General features: G+C 48.4%; 1 protein-coding gene across 1 annotated transcript in view; it reads right to left on the bottom strand.

Moving 5' to 3' along the window:
- Window positions 1-16,570, bottom strand: part of SCNN1G (sodium channel epithelial 1 subunit gamma) — a 32,818-nt gene extending 16,248 nt beyond the window's left edge. The window contains exons 1-6 of the mRNA XM_005591457.5: window positions 16,490-16,570; window positions 13,065-13,425; window positions 9,944-10,244; window positions 7,079-7,269; window positions 5,358-5,461; window positions 2,182-2,345 (exon numbers count right to left, since the gene is read on the bottom strand). Coding sequence (XP_005591514.1) covers window positions 2,182-2,345; window positions 5,358-5,461; window positions 7,079-7,269; window positions 9,944-10,244; window positions 13,065-13,425; window positions 16,490-16,568 — 1,200 coding nt within the window. The 5' untranslated portion in view covers window positions 16,569-16,570. The remainder of the gene's footprint in view (window positions 1-2,181; window positions 2,346-5,357; window positions 5,462-7,078; window positions 7,270-9,943; window positions 10,245-13,064; window positions 13,426-16,489) is intronic.
- Window positions 16,571-17,200: the final 630 nt, after the last annotated feature.

The raw sequence follows: 17,200 nt of genomic DNA, 5'->3' as shown, positions 1-17,200 counted from the left end.
TGGATAAATGACAGATGGATATCCAAGCCCTAAATGCCCACCATCTCTTTGTCTAACCCAATGCAAAGCTACAGCTAGATCTTTGTGTCATTCTAGCTTCACTTTCACTTGGGAAGACACAATTAGCTTTTCCTCTAATTCTGCATTGCTCAAGTTTCTAAAGCCGAGGCCCTCAGGAGTTCAAGGCTCCAGTGAGCTATGATTGTGTCACTGCACTCCAGCCTGGCTGACAGAGCAAGACCCTGACTCTAAAAATTTTTTAAATTTAAACATTAAAAAAAAAAGGTCGAGCCAAGGCTCCCAAGTGTGCTGCCTCTTAGAATAACCACTGCAACTTGGTAAAAATATAGATCCTTAGGCTCATCTTCTACAGATTCTGATTCAGTGACTTTGAGTCTGATAATCAACCAGGGTTGGAAGCCACTGCTCTGGAGGATACGTTTGTGAGGGATAAAGGCTAGGAAGTTTAATTGGGGATATTAAGGTTGGATTTAAATAAAGGCATGAACAGATGTATAGTCCACAAGGGGATTTTGTTTCTTTCTCCCCACCCCCAAACAGGTAAAGAAAAGTGTCATTATGGGCCAGGCACAGGGGCTCACACCTGTAATCCCAGCACTTTGGGAGGCCGAATTGGGTGGATCACGAGGTCAGGAAATCAAGACCACCCTGGCTAACACGGTGAAACCCCATCTCTACTAAAAACACAAAAAATTAGCCAGCAGTGGTGGCAGGCGCCTGTAGTCCCAGCTACTCGGGAGGCTGAGGCAGGATAGTGGCTTGAACCAGGGAGGCAGAGGTTGCAGTGAGCCGAGATCGCGCCACTGCACTCCAGTCTTGGTGACAGAGTCTCACTCAGGTTGGAGTGCAGTGGTACAATCATTGCTCACTGAAGCCTCGACCTCCCTGGGGTCAGGTGATTCTCCTACTTCAGCCTCCCGAGCCCTAGCTGGAACTACAGGCATGTGCCACCATGCCTGGTGAATTTTTGTATTTTGTTTTTGGTAGAGATGGGGTTTTGCTATATTGCCCAGGCTGGTCTCAAATTTCTGGGCTCAAGTAATCCACCCACCTCGGCCTCCCAAAGTGTTGGGATTACAGGCATGAGCCACTGTGCCTGGTCTAAATAAGTTCTTAACAGTCATTCTATGAAAGAGAGAAAGGGAGAGGCAGACAGATCCTGGAATAAAAAGACCCCAGGCCTGCAAACAAGAAAACTGCAAACAAGAAAACTCCATAAGCAGTGGAGTGACCAGGGCCATCAGAGTCCGCTCTTTACCTTGCCATTCAGCTCCCACTGGGCAAGGCTGACTCAGGGGTTGGAGTCTGCAGCTTACTTGTGTTTCTGTTGATAGGTTTGTGTGTTCTCAGTGCCCAGAGAGGTCCACAAAGGTCAAATTTGGAGAGAGAAGGGGTTCTTGGTAAATGAGGTAAAATTGATGGAAGCATGATGGGCTAAAGAGACCTTGGAGAGCTGAGTAACTTTCCACTAGGCTTTAATACAGTTACTGGCATGCCTCATAGGCCTTTAAGCAACCCAGAAAGATAGTTGGTAATCTTATCTATTTGTATTACCGACAAACATACAGTTACTGTCCTAATGCCTTGCTTCCAGCATAGGTTCCACAAATGCTGGTGTCTTGCTTTTTAAATTCTTTCCACAAATGGCATCCTGTCCTATTAATCCATACAAATACAACCTTTTTTTTTTTTTTTTTTTTTTTTAATTGGAGTGTTGCTCTGTTGCTTAGGCTGGAGTGCAGTGGCATGATTCATGATTTTGGCTCATTGCGACCTCCTCCTCCTGGGTTTAAGCTATTCTCTTGCCTCAGCCTCCCAAGTAACTGGGATTACAGGCATGTGCTACCACACCCAGCTAATTTTTTGTATTTTTAGTAGAGACAGGTTTCACCAAGTTGGCCAGGCTGGTCTTGAACTCTTGACCTCACCTCGGTCTCCCAAAGTGCTGGGATTACAGGTGTGAGCCACTGCAGTCGGCCAGAAGATACAAGCACAACCTTTAATGTAACTCCTGAAGTGAATGGGGTAACCATGGGAAAATCTGGGACCATGTTCCCTTTTGAAACAAACACCCTTTTCCACAGGCTGCACCTCATTGGTTATCCTTGAAAAAAAACATCTGTTCTCTCCAAGCCTATGGAAATGAAAATATTCTCTTACCAGGTGCATTCCTATAGAGGTGACCATTGCCGTCTCAATCTCTGTTCCCACATCTTCGACGAAGGGATACTCGTCCTGCCGATGGATGATCACCTTAGCTCCAGTGGAGGAAACGAGGAATGGGTTGTATTCCTCTTCATTTATGTACAAAATGACTTGCAGCCCTGGGAGGATAAGGCAACCTGCCGTGATCCAAGGCTAGGAAAACATTTCCTGGGGCATAACCCACCTCTCCCACTGCTTCAGGAGCTTCAAATCCAAGACCAGGTATTTCCAACAAGTGACAGGTGGACAAGGGCTAGACTGGAAGCTCCATGAGATTGGAATGCGTGCCTGACTTGCTTTCTGCTGTGCCCCCACAGCTTAGCCCAAAACAGGGGCTCAAACAGTATCACTGTCACAGTTCTTGCTAAGCGTACGTTTTTGCCAAGTGTAAGGAAATTGCCACTCTGCCCAAGACATGCATCTCCATGTGGTCCTCTGAGATGGGGAGCTCAGAATATTCAAAAGAACATGCATTGCTCTGGCTGCTTAACCCCTCAGGGCGGGCACTCAGAGAAGAGATGAATCACTAATGGTGTTTCTGATCACTGGTGCAACTTTTTCTCCCGCTCCTGCTCTTGTCCCCTGCAGTCTATGCTGACCCAGCACCAGAGTAAACACAGTACCAGTGCACATGGGAACTGAGAGTGAAAAGTTGCAGGGCCCTGGCTCTTCTACAGATGGGCTGTGACCTCCAGCAATTCCCTTCCCCTCTCTGGGCTTATTTACAAATTGTTTGCAATTGTTTACAAATCATTTGCAATTGTTTACCGACTGCCCTTGTTTACAAATTGAATGTCAGGATAACTCAAAATTCTCTTCTTTCCATCCATAGAGACCCTGCTCATTCACGTATGGGCTGAGGTCCTTTGAAAATTGGACTTTAGACCAGGTCACTCCTTGAAACCTGAAACTCTTCAGTGGCATCTCACTGGATATATGGGAATGCCACAGGATAAACCTAGCTGCATCTGTCAAGGTGATGATGATACAGCCCCTGCCTACTTCTCCCTCCTCATCTCCTCCCACTCTCTCCCCACCTCAGTAAGCTCCAAGCACACTGGTCTTACTTCTGTTTCTAGAACACATCTGATTCATGTCCTTCCCAGGGCCTTTGCCCTTGCTAGTCCCTGGAATGTTCTTATGTAGATCTTAACATGAATCTTTTCCTCCTTAAATAGCCCCCTCTTAGAGATCTTATCCAAACGAACCACCCCCCCATCCTGACCCCAGCCACTGTCTTCCCACTCTGCCTCTTTCTTCCCTGAATAGCAGTCATTAGGATTTGTAACTAGATCATGTCTGTGTAGTTGTGTACTCATTTTTTATCTGTCTCTCCCCAGGAAAATTTAAGCTCCCTGACAGCAGAGAAGACATCTGTCTTTTCACTGCTGTGTCCCCAGTATGTAGAAGAGGGCCTGGCAAACAGGAGATACTCCATGCTTGGTAAGAGGGTGAGTGAATCAGCGGGGTCTATATGGATGGAAAGAAGATACTTTTGAGAGTTATTCTGACATTCAATTTGGAAACAAGGGCAATTTGTAAACAATTGCAAAGAATTGGTCAACAATTGCAAATGATTTGTAAACAACTTGTAAACAATTGCAAACAATTTGCAAACAACTTGTAAACAATTGCAAACAATTCGTAAACAACTTGTAAATAATCGCAAACAATTTGTAAACAACTTGTAAACAATTACAAACAAAGCCCAGAGAGGGGAAGTAAATTGCTTGAGGTCACACAGCCCCTCCATAGCAGAGCCAGGACTCTGCAACTTTTCACTCTGTTTCCAGATTACTTCTTCCCCATGAAGTATGTGCACTGAATTATGATTCCTTGCAGACTTAGAAAGAGCACAGACTACACAGTGACAAAGGCCAGGATTCCAAGTGTGGATTTCCTTTATGACAGGCCCTTGCTTGTCCTGGTGGGAGTATATCTGCATATCACATCATGTTCTATTTGCATGGGACCTTTCAAGCATTCTTTCTGGGCATAAGCCAGGCCAATCTGTTCAGTTCCTACCTTCTCTACCAATGTAATCATAGTGGAATAGTAGTAATAGTAGTGCTGGAAGTTGCAATGGTATTATTTTGGGGGTAGTAGCAGCAGTAGCAATGGTGGTAGACTGGTGACAATGCTAGTAACGGTAATAATAGTAGTAATAACAATAGCAACTAGCACTTATTGTGTGCTTAGTATGTGTTATGGCTGAATTGTTTACTGCCTCAAATTCATATGTTGAAGCCCTAACCCCCAAAGGGATATTATTTGGAGATAGGGCCTTAATTAAGGTGAAAGGAAGTCATAAGCAGAGGACTCTAATCTGATAGGACTGATGTCCTGATCAGAAGAGAGGCATCACAGGCCTCTCTCTGTGGACACACCACAGAGGAAAGACCATGTGAGGACATGGGAGGAAGACAGTCAGACTTCTGAACCCAAAGAGAGGAGCCTCACCAGAACCGAGTCTGCCTGTGCCTTGATTTTGGACTTTCTAGTCTCCAAAACTGTGATATATAAATGTCTGTTGTCGAAGGCACCCGGTCTCTTGTATTTTGTTATACAAGCAGACTAAGAGAGTGCAGACCAGGTCTTAATCTAAGTCTGTATCTCAAGTCCTCTCAGTAATCTCATATGGGAGATACTGTTATTCGTCCCACTTTATAGATGAAGCACATTAACTTGCCCAAGGTCACGCAGTGAGTGGCCGAGCTGGGTTTCGGCTCCGTCCAGAATCTGTCACCTGAACTAAGATAAGTGGGCATCTACCTCCCTAATCTGTTCAGCATATTTGGGCTCAACTCCATTTGGAAACCACCTGTCCTGCATTACTCACCCTAGCTATGAGTCTAAACCAGAGTAGTTCCCTAGCAGAAGAAGCCCCAGTGACGTCCCTGTCACTCTCAAAGGTGGAGGAGAAGTCAAAAAGGAAAATAGACACCAACATGGAAGGAAGGAACCAGCATGAACACTGATGGAAACGCTGATAGAAAAAAAGGGCATCCTTAGTTTCTGGCCAAGTGGGAGAGATCCTGCATTTCCAGAGGGCTCCCGCATCCCCACTGTCCCGCTGCCCCTATGTCCACTGTTGGAGGACCTCAAGATCTCCTTGGCACACGTTTCCTTACCATATTCGCTGCCCCCCATGGAGGTGCTGAGAATGGTCTCGTTTTCTCTGTTGTTGAAAGTGTAGCAATTCCCATGCATTGGATGGTGGAAAAGCGTGAAATTCCTATGGAGGAAGAAAATGGGTCAGAAAGGGATCTCCCCCATGCGTCTTAGCTGAAGTTGGGCAGGGCAGTGCTAATGGAGTCAACTCTCTTTGGGGAGAATGCGTGAGAGACGTGACTCATTTTCCACATCTTGCTCCTGATCAAATGACACACAAGGCCCCTCATCCTGGTTGACACACATGGACATAGAACTAGACTCTCTGCCTTCTGTTTTCTCTTGGAATCCTCTCACCTTCATCTCTATCCTGACTTGACATTCCTTGTGCCATGTCTGTCCCCAAATTTCTCCACTTTTGAATTTCTCAGTCAACACTTGATATTTTCCATTCAAATTTCCATTCCTAGAAAATAATCCCCAGGGAAAGAATCACATCACCTGTGCCCTTACGTGACTTTGGAACCCAATTCTTAGGGAGACATGATTCCATTTATTTACTTTTCACAAGAACCAATCTGTCTGCTAACATATGTATAGGCGAAAGAGGCTTAGTATTTTATTTTATTTTATTTTATTTTTATTTTTATTTTTGAGACAGGGTCTTGCTCTGTTGCTCAGGCTGAAGTGCAATGGCACAATTATGGCTCACTGCAGCCTCAACCTCCCAGACTCAAGTGATCTTCCCACCTCAGCCTCCTGAGTAGCTGGGACGACAGGTGTGTGCAATTATGCCCAGATAAGTTTTTGATTTTTTTTTTCTAGAAAGGAGGTTTTGCCACATTGCCCAGGCTGGTCTCAAACTCTTGAGCTCAAGCAATCATCCTCCTCAGCCTCCCAAAGTGCTGAGATTACAAGTGTGAGCCACTGTGTCCAGCCCAGGAACACTTTAGAATGTCTCACCCACTGCCCAGTCACCATGAGGGGTCTGAGTGCTATCCTAAAGGTGAACGGTTTGACATCTCACATATTTGAACATGCGCCTTTCTCCCCCCATCCCTCTCTCCTTCTCTTCCTTCCTTCCTTCGAACGATGGTTCTTAATCATCAGTATGCATTTTGGTAATATGCAAGGTTAGGTTATATGCACACTATATGACAAAAACAGCAATCACTTTTGTGCCAATCTAATACCTTGTGGGTTAGTGTGTTTGTTTGTCCAGAGTCTTGCTCTGTAGCCCAGGCTGGAGTGCAGTAGTGCAATCTCGGCTTACTGCAACCTCCGCCTCCCGGGTTCAAGTGATTCTCCTGCCTCAGTCTCCTGAATAGCTGGGACTACAGGCGTGCACCACCACGCCTGGCTAAGTTTTGTATTTTTAGTAGAGATGGGGTCTCACTATGTTGTCCAGGCTGGTCTTGAACTCTTGACCTCAAGCGATCCACCTACCCTAGCCTCCCAAAGTGCTGGGATTTAGAGGCATGAACCACCATGACTGGCCAACTACCTTGTTTTTAATGAGTAGTTTAATGACTTTAAGGATATTTTGATTTTATGTCATGCACACCTCACTCACTGACTCTAGAACACAGCTCCCATGTAAGCAATTTCCAAAAGGCAGCGTCAGTGAGAAGAGCACATTTTGCTCCCAAGACCTATCATCAAGGCTGTAGGTTCCTGCAAGGGGCCTGGTACTCAGAGCTGCCAGTCCTCAGAGGCTAAGAGATCAGCATTCTCTCCTGACCTGGCATCACAGGACACTCCATCAAAGAAGCAGGTCACCAGCAACTCCTCAGCAGAATAGCTCATGTTGATTTTCTTCTCCAGAGGCACCTGTGCCATGATATTCATGTAGTGCAGCTTATACCACTCCTGAATGGCATTGATCCCCGAGCTGAAGGTGTAGGTGGCACAGTCGGAGGTGTCATTCGAGCACTGTGAATAAGAGGAGACACGAGGCTGAAGCCATCGATCCTATCGCTGCTCTTCAGAAGGACCATAAGAACGAGGGACTGAGACTTCCAGGCCAGATACTCAGGGGAACAGGTTGGATATCTGGGGCAAGGATGAGTTTCCTCTGACTTCTAGGGGCTGGGAGTGATCATCCTCAAGCCTCAAAGACCAAAAAGGGGCTGAGTGAGAAAGGACACAGAGTCCTACTACTACAACTCTGCACTACTTGCCCACCAAGCAAGAAGGAAAACCAGCTTCTTCAGGGTCCCCAGGTATCCTGGGCTTCACCTGATTGATGCTACTACGTTCCTAACAACCTTTCCCATTTCCTATCATATCAACAGTCAAGCTATCTGGATTCCAGCCCGGACTCTGCAGGACGAGAGACTACTTCTCTGCAGGATCTTAGGCAAGATATTCTGTACCCATTATCTCACCCACAAAATATTGGCTGAAACATCATCCTTCTCAACCACGTGTGGTAGCTGGGAGGACCCATGTTTGAAATATACAATAATGAGAACGTCATAGGGAAGCCATTGTACATTCCAAATGTTCTCGTCACACAAAGCTGGGAAACTTTTCTAAATGGACAGATGTCAACTGATTTTGGCTGGTTGCAGTGGCTCATCCCTGTAATCCTAATGCTTTGGAAGGTTGTAGTGGGAAGACTGATTGAGGCCAGGAATTCGAGACCAGCGTGGGAAACATGGCTAGACCCCCATCTTCACAAAAAATAGAAAAATTATCCAGGTGTGGTGGTGCATTCCTGTAGTCCAAGCTACTTGGGAGGCTGAGGTGGGAAAATTGTTTGAGCCCAGGAGTTCTAGGCTGCAGTGAACTGAGATTGCACCACTCCCACCTGGATGACAGAGTGAGATCTTGTTTCTAAAACAAACAAACAAACAAACATATATATAAAGAGTTGATTTTGGTATCAAGAAGAACCTTGCAGATATCCTATGAAAGGACTCAAGAAGACTTTGAAATCTCAATGGTTTAGAAGGAGGTCCATTTTTCAGGATTTGGGACTATAGCTACAAGGTCACACAATTGGCAATCAAGCCTATAAGGTATGGACATAGCCCCCGTCCTCCAGAGGTGACTGGGGCATGGAGAGGGAGGGTGGTGATAGAGTTTGCCCAGGAAGGTACTAGAATTCATTTTCAGTGAATGGCATTTCTCAAGAGCCCCTCAGGCCAGGTGCAGTGGTTCACGCCTGTAATCTCAGCACTTTGGGAGGCCGAGGTGGGGGGACCACCTGAGGTCAAGAGTTCGAGACCAGCCTGACCAACATGGTGAAACGCAGTCTCTACTAAAAATACAAAAAATTAGCCAAGCATGGTGGTGCATGCCTGTAATCCCAGCTACTTGGGAGGCTGAGGCAGGAGAATCACTTGAACCCGGGAGGTAGAGGTTTCAGTGAGCTGAGATCGCACCACTGCACTCCAGCCTGGGTGACAGAGTGAGACTCTGTCTCAAAAAAAAAAAAAAAAATTTCCCTCAAATGGGACCAAAAGGGAAAAGGAAGTCAGATGAGGCACCTCATGAAGGCAAGTACTGCAGGAACACTGATATTTCTGCCGTTTATTGTCTGTCTTTTTCTTTCTGGTGCCTGCACATCAATTTTGCTTTGGAAGAATTTCCTTTCCCCCTCTGGATACAGCCTGGTGTGATTGTCCATGAAGATACTCCACCATCCATTAGCCAAAGAGTGATTAGGTGACCCAAGCTTGACCAACCAGATAGTCCCAAGATGGAATCTGACTCTTAAGCATTAACAACACCAACAAAAACTGAACATATTTGACGCTTCTTTACTCCAGCAGCAATATCTGAAATGACTTTTCATTATGCCTTGCTACCTAGATCCCTGCATCTGTCCTAATTTCTGCCCCTTGAGAGGCCTCTATGAGTTACTGGTTGCCTTCTAACACATTTCCCCCTCCCTCTGCACCCCCCAACTTAAAATTACCTGAGTCAGTTTCAGTTGTTTGCAGCTGAATCACCCCAGCTGGGTGTCTTTCCTTTCTTTTCTTTCTTTTCTTTCTTTCTTTCTTTTTTTAAAAAATAATTTTACTTTAAGTTCCGGGATACATGTGCAGAACATGCAGGTTTGTTACATAGGTATACATGTGCCGTGGTGGTTTGCTGCACCTATCAACCCATCACCTAGGTTTTAAGCCCTGCATTCATTAGGTGTTTGTCCTAATTCTCTCCCTCTGCTTGCCCCCCACCTCTACCTCCCCCCCTTTTTTTTAACGGAGTCTCATTCTGTCACCCAGGCTGGAGTACAGTGACACCGTCTGGGCTCACTGCAACCTCCACCTCCTGGGTTCAAGCAATTCTCTTGCCTCAGCTTCCCAAGTAGCTGAGACTACAGGCATGTGCCACCATGCCTGGCTAATTTTTGTATTTTAGTGGAGACGGGTTTCACCATGTTGGTCAGGCTGGTCTCGAACTCCTGACCTCAGATGATCTGCCTGCCTTGGCCTCCCAAAGCGCTGGGATTACAGGGATGAGTCACTGTGCCTAACCCCAGCTGGGTGTATTTCTTCCAGTGGGACCACAAGGACTAGTGGCTAAGGAGAAGAGTCCTGGACCCAGCCCATCACATGCCCTTAAGCAGTGAAAGAATGAGAAGGTGCAATCTTACCAGCTGGAATCCCACCACCTGCTTGGACTCGATGTGCATGACATTTGAAGCCTTGTGAATGATTCTCCCATCAACTTTTCGCTTCCTCCCTGTGAAGAAGTCCCTGGCCTTGCCCTTCTCATACTGATCAAAGATCAGCAGCGGGATCCGGTGGGAGAATCTGGGCTGCATTCCCTCCAAGACGGAGCTCCAGGACTCCGCCTCTCGGCGCTTCCGGGACTCTGGAAAGCCGTACAGGGACTTCAGGGCCTCTCTGGTCTCCTGTTCCAAGTCAGCTAGAAGGTTGCGCACAGCGCTGTACCTGCCAAGGTGGGGAGGAAAAGTCAGGGAGAGGGGAGGCGGCACTGGCAGAACCCTGGTGCTCCTCCGGGTTGTTTTCCATCAACACGTGTCAGCCTCGTGCCCACCTTTCCCAGCACCTTGGCAGAGGAGACCACGCCTTTCATGACTTGACGCATCCAGAGTGACCCTGGCTCCCGCGAATGAGGAAAGGCTCATGTGTGACCTGTGTGTGACTTCCTGTGGCCTCACCTCTGCCGCCACTATCTGGTTGCTCTCGGGGTGTGTTGATGAATTTGTCCCAACCAGCATTTCTGGAGTGGTGACTGTAAGGTGCCTCCCATAAACCAGCCACACTGAGGACAAGTAAATAACTGCCAACCAACAGTCTGCCTAGTGGGCAGGCTCCTTCTCCACCCAGCTCACTCTGCCTCTGCCCTCTGATTGTCCTCAAATCTGTGCTGGGGGGAAGGAGGGTATAACTGTTACCTCGACGACCCCAAGAACACAAAATAGTTATAAAGGAGTTACCTTCATGAAGCACAATATACCATCTTTTAATTTTCACAAATCAAATGGTTCCAGGCTCCTCTTAACTCTCTCCTCTCTCCTTTCTCTCCCTTGCTCTAGGCATAGGCAGCAGAGCATAGCAATTGAGAGTAGAAACCCTAGAGCCAACCTACCTGGGTTTAGGTTCCCCATCTTGGTACTGGCTACCTTACCTTGGACAAATGTCTTAGCCTTTCTGTGTTTTAGCCTTCTCCTTTGTAAAGTGGGGTTGTTGGGAAGGTTCAATGAGTTTATTATATATAATAAACACACACAGATATACATATAGATAATTAAATGGCCTCTATTGTTGTTATTATTTTAGAGACAGGGTCACTCTGCTGCCCAGGCTGGAGTGCAGTGGTGCAATCATGACTCACTGCAGCCTAGAACTCCTGGGCTCAAGCAATCCTCCCACCTTGGCCTCCCAAGTTGCTAGGACTATGAATGTGTGCCACCACACCTGGCTAATTTAAAATAAAATGTTTTTAGAGATGGGGTCTTGCTCTGTTACCCAGGCTGGTCTCGAATTCCTGGCCTCAAGCAATCCTCATGCCTTGGCTTCTGAAAATGCTGAGATTTCAGGCATAAGCCACTGTGCTTCTATTGTTAACTATATTAGTGTTATTATATTGATTAAGACTTTATTCCTCCACTACAATATAAGCTCCACTAAAGCAAATACTGTGTTTGGGTTGTTCAGTTCTCTATCCCAGAACCTAGTACAGTGCATGACAGTTTATAGATGCTGAGTAAATTATTATGGAACAAATAATGAATGGAAAGAAGGAAGGAGGACCAGAGAGAGAGAGAAGGAGGGAGGGAGAAAGAAAGAAGAGGAAGACATGGAGGGCGGAGAAAGAGTCTTAGACTTGATCTTGATTTGGAGCTTTGCACCACCTCGGTGATGACTCTGGACAAGTTAGTTTCCTTTGATAATCTTCCTCCCCTGCTCTTCTTCCCTTCTCCCCACCCCTGCTCTGACAAAGTCTGCCTGATTCTGACCTGCCTCACGGACCAGTTTTCCATAATCCTGAGAAGGACTCTGATGACCTATTTAGAACAGGTCCTGCCGAGGATGATAGGGCAGTCCCAAGGGCTGATCAGACCCAGAGCCTGATGATCTCAATTAATGGGGCTGGGTTTATTCAGATGAGGGTTTGGGGCAGCTGAGGTGCTCACAGAAGTCACCTGGGTGTCACTTCTGAGTCAGCCTTGAGCTCACTCGTGCTGCTGGGGGAGTGAGCATGTGAGCTTGGAGAACCAGGGGCGCAGATGCGGACGGGGGTTGGCTAATTGGGGCTTAATATGGGGAGTGTGCAGAGGGGGTTAGTTCGTTCCAGGCCTCTTCTAAGTGAAAAAAGCCTGCAGCTTCCTCTTTCTGCTCTCCCCGGGCTAGCCCAGCCTCGGAAGTCATTGATGGGGTGGGTGTGGTGGCTCACTCCTGTAGTCTTAGCACTTTGAGAGACCAAAGTGGCAGCACCACTTGAACTCAGGAGTTTGAGACCAGCCTGAGTAACACAGCGAGACCCCATCCCTTAAAAAAAAAAAAAAAAAATTGCTGGATGTGGTGGCACGTGCCTATAGTCCCAGCTACTCAGGAGACTGCAGTGAGAGAATTGCCTGAGCCCAGGAAGTCGGGGCTGCAGTGAGCTATGATTGCACCACTGCACTCCAGCTTGGGTGACATGAGACCCTGTCTCCAAAAAAAAAAAAAAAAGGCCAGGTGCAGTAGCTCACGCCTGTAACTCCAACACTTTGGGAGGCCAAGGCGGGTGGATCACCTGAGGTCAGGAGTTCAAGACCAGTCTGGCCAAACATGGTGAAATCCCGTCTCTACTAAAAATACAAAAAATTAGCCTGGCATGGTGGTGCCCCCCTGTAGTCCCAGTTACTTGGAAGGATTGTTTGAACCTGGGAGGTGGAGGTTGCAGTGAGTCAAGATCGTGCCATTGCATCCCATCCTGGGCAACAAGAGTGAAACTCCATCTCAAAAAAAAAAAAAAAAAAAAAAAAAGAAAAGAAAAGAAAAAAGAAAGAAAGAAAGAAAGAAAGAAAGAAAGAAAAAAGAAAAAGAAAAAAAGTCACTGATGGTTTGAAAACTTGGCACATACAGATTTAGAACCGGGGAGAGGGCTGTTTACCAGTGTTAGCAACAAATTCAAATTTCTAGAAAGCACGTTTGTAGGCTGGAATCGACCTCCAGGCTGCCAGTGTGTCACTTTCGGGAGGGGCTTTGGCCTCCGCAGGGGGCCTGGCTCCCTACTCGCATTTCCCTGCTCATGCCTCTTACTTGTAGGGGTTGATATTGCAGATGGTGACCGCAGGAAAATCCAGCTTCCGGAAGTGAACTTTGATGGAAACCGAGACAGTATAGAAGGAGAAGACGAGGAGGGCGCACTGCCAGAGGATGAGGGCGACGGCAGTCAGTGTGAACCCGATCCACAGGAGGCGGCGCAGGCGGCCGCGGGACACCACGATGCGGCGGCAGCCGTGGGTGTTGGTGTTGAGGCAGTACCACCGCATCAGCTCTTTAATGGTCGGCGCCTGAGGGCCCGTCACGGGCAGATTCTTCTTGATCTTGGCTTTGATCTTCTCTCCGGGAGCCATGGCGAGGATGGGACTGTGAGGACGGGACTCTGAGGATGGGCGTGCTGGAGGGGCAGAGAAGAGAAGCAGGTGAGCTGTCAGGCCCCAGTGTGTTACTGGAGGCCACAGCCTGAGAAACACCAGTCCACGCGCCCTTAGAGGCCTCCTTCCTCTGTTCCTCTGTGACTTAGACACTTTACATTCCGAAGCCTTGGCCCCTTCTCCACGACGTTTGGTTTTGGCCACCACAGCTGCCAGAGAAGCTGCCTACTTCTCTTACGGCCCCCAGGCCTAGCCGCGCGGGGGCTGGGTGAGGTGCAACCTGCGAAGCACTGGCTGGACAGGCTGCAGGACCTTTCCCCGGGTTCCTGGGGCAGGAGCTCTGGAAGCAGCCCCATCAACTTTCTTATCAGGCAGGAGTACCCGTGCCTTATCACCTCCAGTGGCCCGCCTTCCTCGAGGGCAGCATTCCTATCTCATTATGCCCCCTGGTGCCTAGCACAGTGTCTGGCACAGAGCAGGGCTCCTCAGATGGTAACTGACAGATGAAATCTGCCAAGAAAATTTCCCGGCAGCCACCTTAGATCATGTTCCTGGCTGTATTTTCCCCAGCTTTTTATCTGAGGCTTTATTATAAGTGAAACGATTTATCTTTCCTTTCTTCTCTTTATAGTCAAGCTCTTAATGTTTCCAGATCATTAGATGTAACAATAACCTACAACTGTTGGCCACCTAGTGTTTGCCAGGCACTGTGCCATATTTCCTTGATTCTAATATACCATTAATTTAGAGAATGCCCTCGATTTAATAACAGCTTTGGAGGAGAGTACCAGTATTGGAAAGCAAATTATCACATTCATCAATGTACACGATGCATCTCAACTATACAAACTTTACAATGAGAAACAATTTTAGAAGTGAACTAATATACTACATAAAAACTCATTTCATGTTTATAATATATAGTCTCATTAGTCTCATAAGTAAATTAGTCTCTCTCTATAAATACACACATAGCCTATATATATTTCATTTTGTGTTTCAAATTAGGACATGTCCTAGGGTATACAGGGTGGTCCCCAGGACCAGAAAGGGCCTGTGTCTGTGACTTCGATGTGCCCCATCAAGATTTTTAGGCAGGATTCGGATCCTGCAGAGTTATGTTTTTTTCCCACCCTGAACCCATGAAATACGGGCTAAAATTGGAAGCTGGGGCAAAGCTAGGAGGCTTCCAAGCTTATGATACTAGTGGGTTTGAGGTCTCTGATGCAAAGGAAATGGAGTGCTGGGCATGGAGGTGAGATGCCCAGAGCAGCCAAACTGCTCTAAACCCTCCATAAATTGATACGATTTTACCAGGATAAAGAACACCATCAAAATGATGCTAGTAGCTTCTGGGCAACAGGAATATAATTTGTTTTGCTTTTATCACTTAAAATATTGTCTATCCTTACCTCCTCCCTCACTACAATCCAAAAAAAAAAAAAAAAAGAAAAGAAAGAAAGAAGAAAGAAAGAAAAAAAATTAGCAAGAGTTTGTTTTTAAAATCTAGGTCCAGGTTCAATTGCTTATCAAATAAAACTGCAGCCCTTCTCTGTGAATGTTCAACAGAAGCTGTGATTCTGGAAGCTCCTATCCCCAACTCTCAGGGGTCTCTCTGCCCCATCAGCTCCTTCCGCAGAAATGACCTTGGCCCCAATGGATCAGTCGACAATGTCAGAGGAGCCCCAAGTGAAGGAAGGGAACCGATCTTGCACTTTGCAAAACAGATAAAATATTCATATAAATAATATTTCAACTTCAAAGCAAAACAAGACTGTAGCTACCATTAGATTATGCAGCCTGATCCAATGTGATACCTTGGTGGAAGAATTACTGGCTGATATCCAGCACTTACTCTTCTAAGTACTTTGTAGGTGTCACCTCATTTAATTTTCACAAGAATCTTCTGAGGTAGGTGTCACAACCACCCCCATTATACAAATGAAACAGATGCTGACAGGTTAAATAGCTTGCCCAAGGTCACACTAGAAAGTGGCTGAGCGGAGATTTGCACCTAGGAGTCCCTTTAACGACTAGCTAGGCTGCTCCTCAATCATTAATAATAATAACAGCAGCGGGGAAAGCAGCAATAATAGCAGCTATCACTTATTGATCCCTTTCTCTACTTCCAGGCATCCCACTCAGTCCTTTTCACACACTACCTGATTTAATCCTCACTACAGTTATATGAGATGCTATTACTTGGCCCATTTCACAGAGAAGGAAACTGAGGCACAGAGGTTAGGTAATTTGCCCAAGACCACACGGGTAGAAAGGATTTGAAGGATTCTTTAGAATTCCACGGTCCTGGCTCACCGCAGCGACTCCGTGCACCCCCTCCTCGCCTACCACCGACTTTGCCTGTCCCCCATCCCACAGTGCAGGACCCCAAAGCTTGGGGAAGGATGAGAGATTTGCCCCAAGTCTAGCGTTGGGTTCGCTGGACCGAAGAGTTCCCGACCAGTGCCCGTCCCGGGGGGCGACTCCTGTGCAGAAATCACTTGAACTCAGCCCTCAGCCTCAGGGCCGGGACCTGAGCTCCTACCGAGCGACCCCGCAGCCCCTGCCCTCCCGGCGCGGAGCAAGCGGGAGCTGTCCTGTGAGGAAGCCACGCCTGCCACGGGGAGCCCCGGCTGAAGACGCTGGAGCGAATCCAACCAGCCCACTTCAAATGTTTGCTTCTTTCTGCACCAAGTTACCCCGGAGAAAGCATTCCAGAGGGTAGAAGGAACAGTAGCGGACAGGTCCACGCGACTCATCCCGGGAGGGAAGGGGGCTGAGCAGGCGCTGGGCAGAGAAAAGAGGCTAGGTGCGGCCCAGGACCCCCAGACCCCCGGACTCCGGACACGGTTCCTGAGTGGCTCTCGACTGGCTCCGTGCTCCAGGTCACGGCGTGGGTAGACCGCGGAGAGCTGGCCGCTACCGCCCGGGCAAGGTGTCCCAGCATCCCGGGCACCGGGAAGCCGCCACCGGCTGATGCTGGCTCGGCCACCTACCGCGCTGACGGCGTGCGACGCCCTGGCGCCCTGCAGTCGCTCTAGTGTCCAGAACCCCGGAGCTGGTCCGACCCAACCCGGCTGAACTCACCTCTCGGTTCCAAAGGGTCCAAGGCTCGTGAATGAGCGATCCGGGTGCGCTGCTCATCTGCTCGCTCTCGGGCTAGCATCCCCTGGCAGCGCCACCACGGGCTCTTGTGGGCCGGCCGGGCCCCGCCCCCTGGGGCCCCGCCTCCCCAGGCCCCGCCCCTACCTGCCCAGGTGCTTTCCCCAGTCCGCCAGGCACCTGCGGCCGCCCGAAGCGGGCCACGACTTCGCAGCGCCCCCTAGCGCCACGAGGCCGCCCTGCGCCCCAGCCCGGCCTGCGCTGCGCCTTCCTGGGCCACCGCGCAGTGCCTGCTGCCGCCCCGAGGGCGCCCTGCCACCCTGCATGCCCGCTGGGTCTCTGCGGCACTTACCCCAAGGCGCCTCGCAGCGCCTCCCGCCCCCTATTACTGCCCCGCGCCTTCCTTCCACTCTCGCGGATGGCAGGCGCCTGCCCTAGCACCAGCAGGAATCCCACGCAGCCGCGCTCCTCCGACTCCCTTCAGACCCGCAGCGTGAGGCCGCTTCAGGGCCCACCTGCGTCCGGCTGTAGGCAGCAGGGGCTGTTCAGCCAGGCCACTCATCCTTTGCCCTTTTCAGCTGCTTCTTTCTCTTTCTTTCGTTCTTTCCTCCTTCCTTTTTCTTTCTTTTTCTCTTTCCTTCTTCTTTTTTTTTTTTTTGAGACGGAGTCTCGCTCTGTCGCCCAGTCTGGAGTGCA

This window comes from Macaca fascicularis, chromosome 20 (genome assembly GCF_037993035.2).
Source record: "Macaca fascicularis isolate 582-1 chromosome 20, T2T-MFA8v1.1".
NCBI lineage: Eukaryota > Metazoa > Chordata > Mammalia > Primates > Cercopithecidae > Macaca > Macaca fascicularis.
Note: the sequence above shows the minus strand (reverse complement) of the source record. Positions and strands in the feature narration are given on the sequence as shown.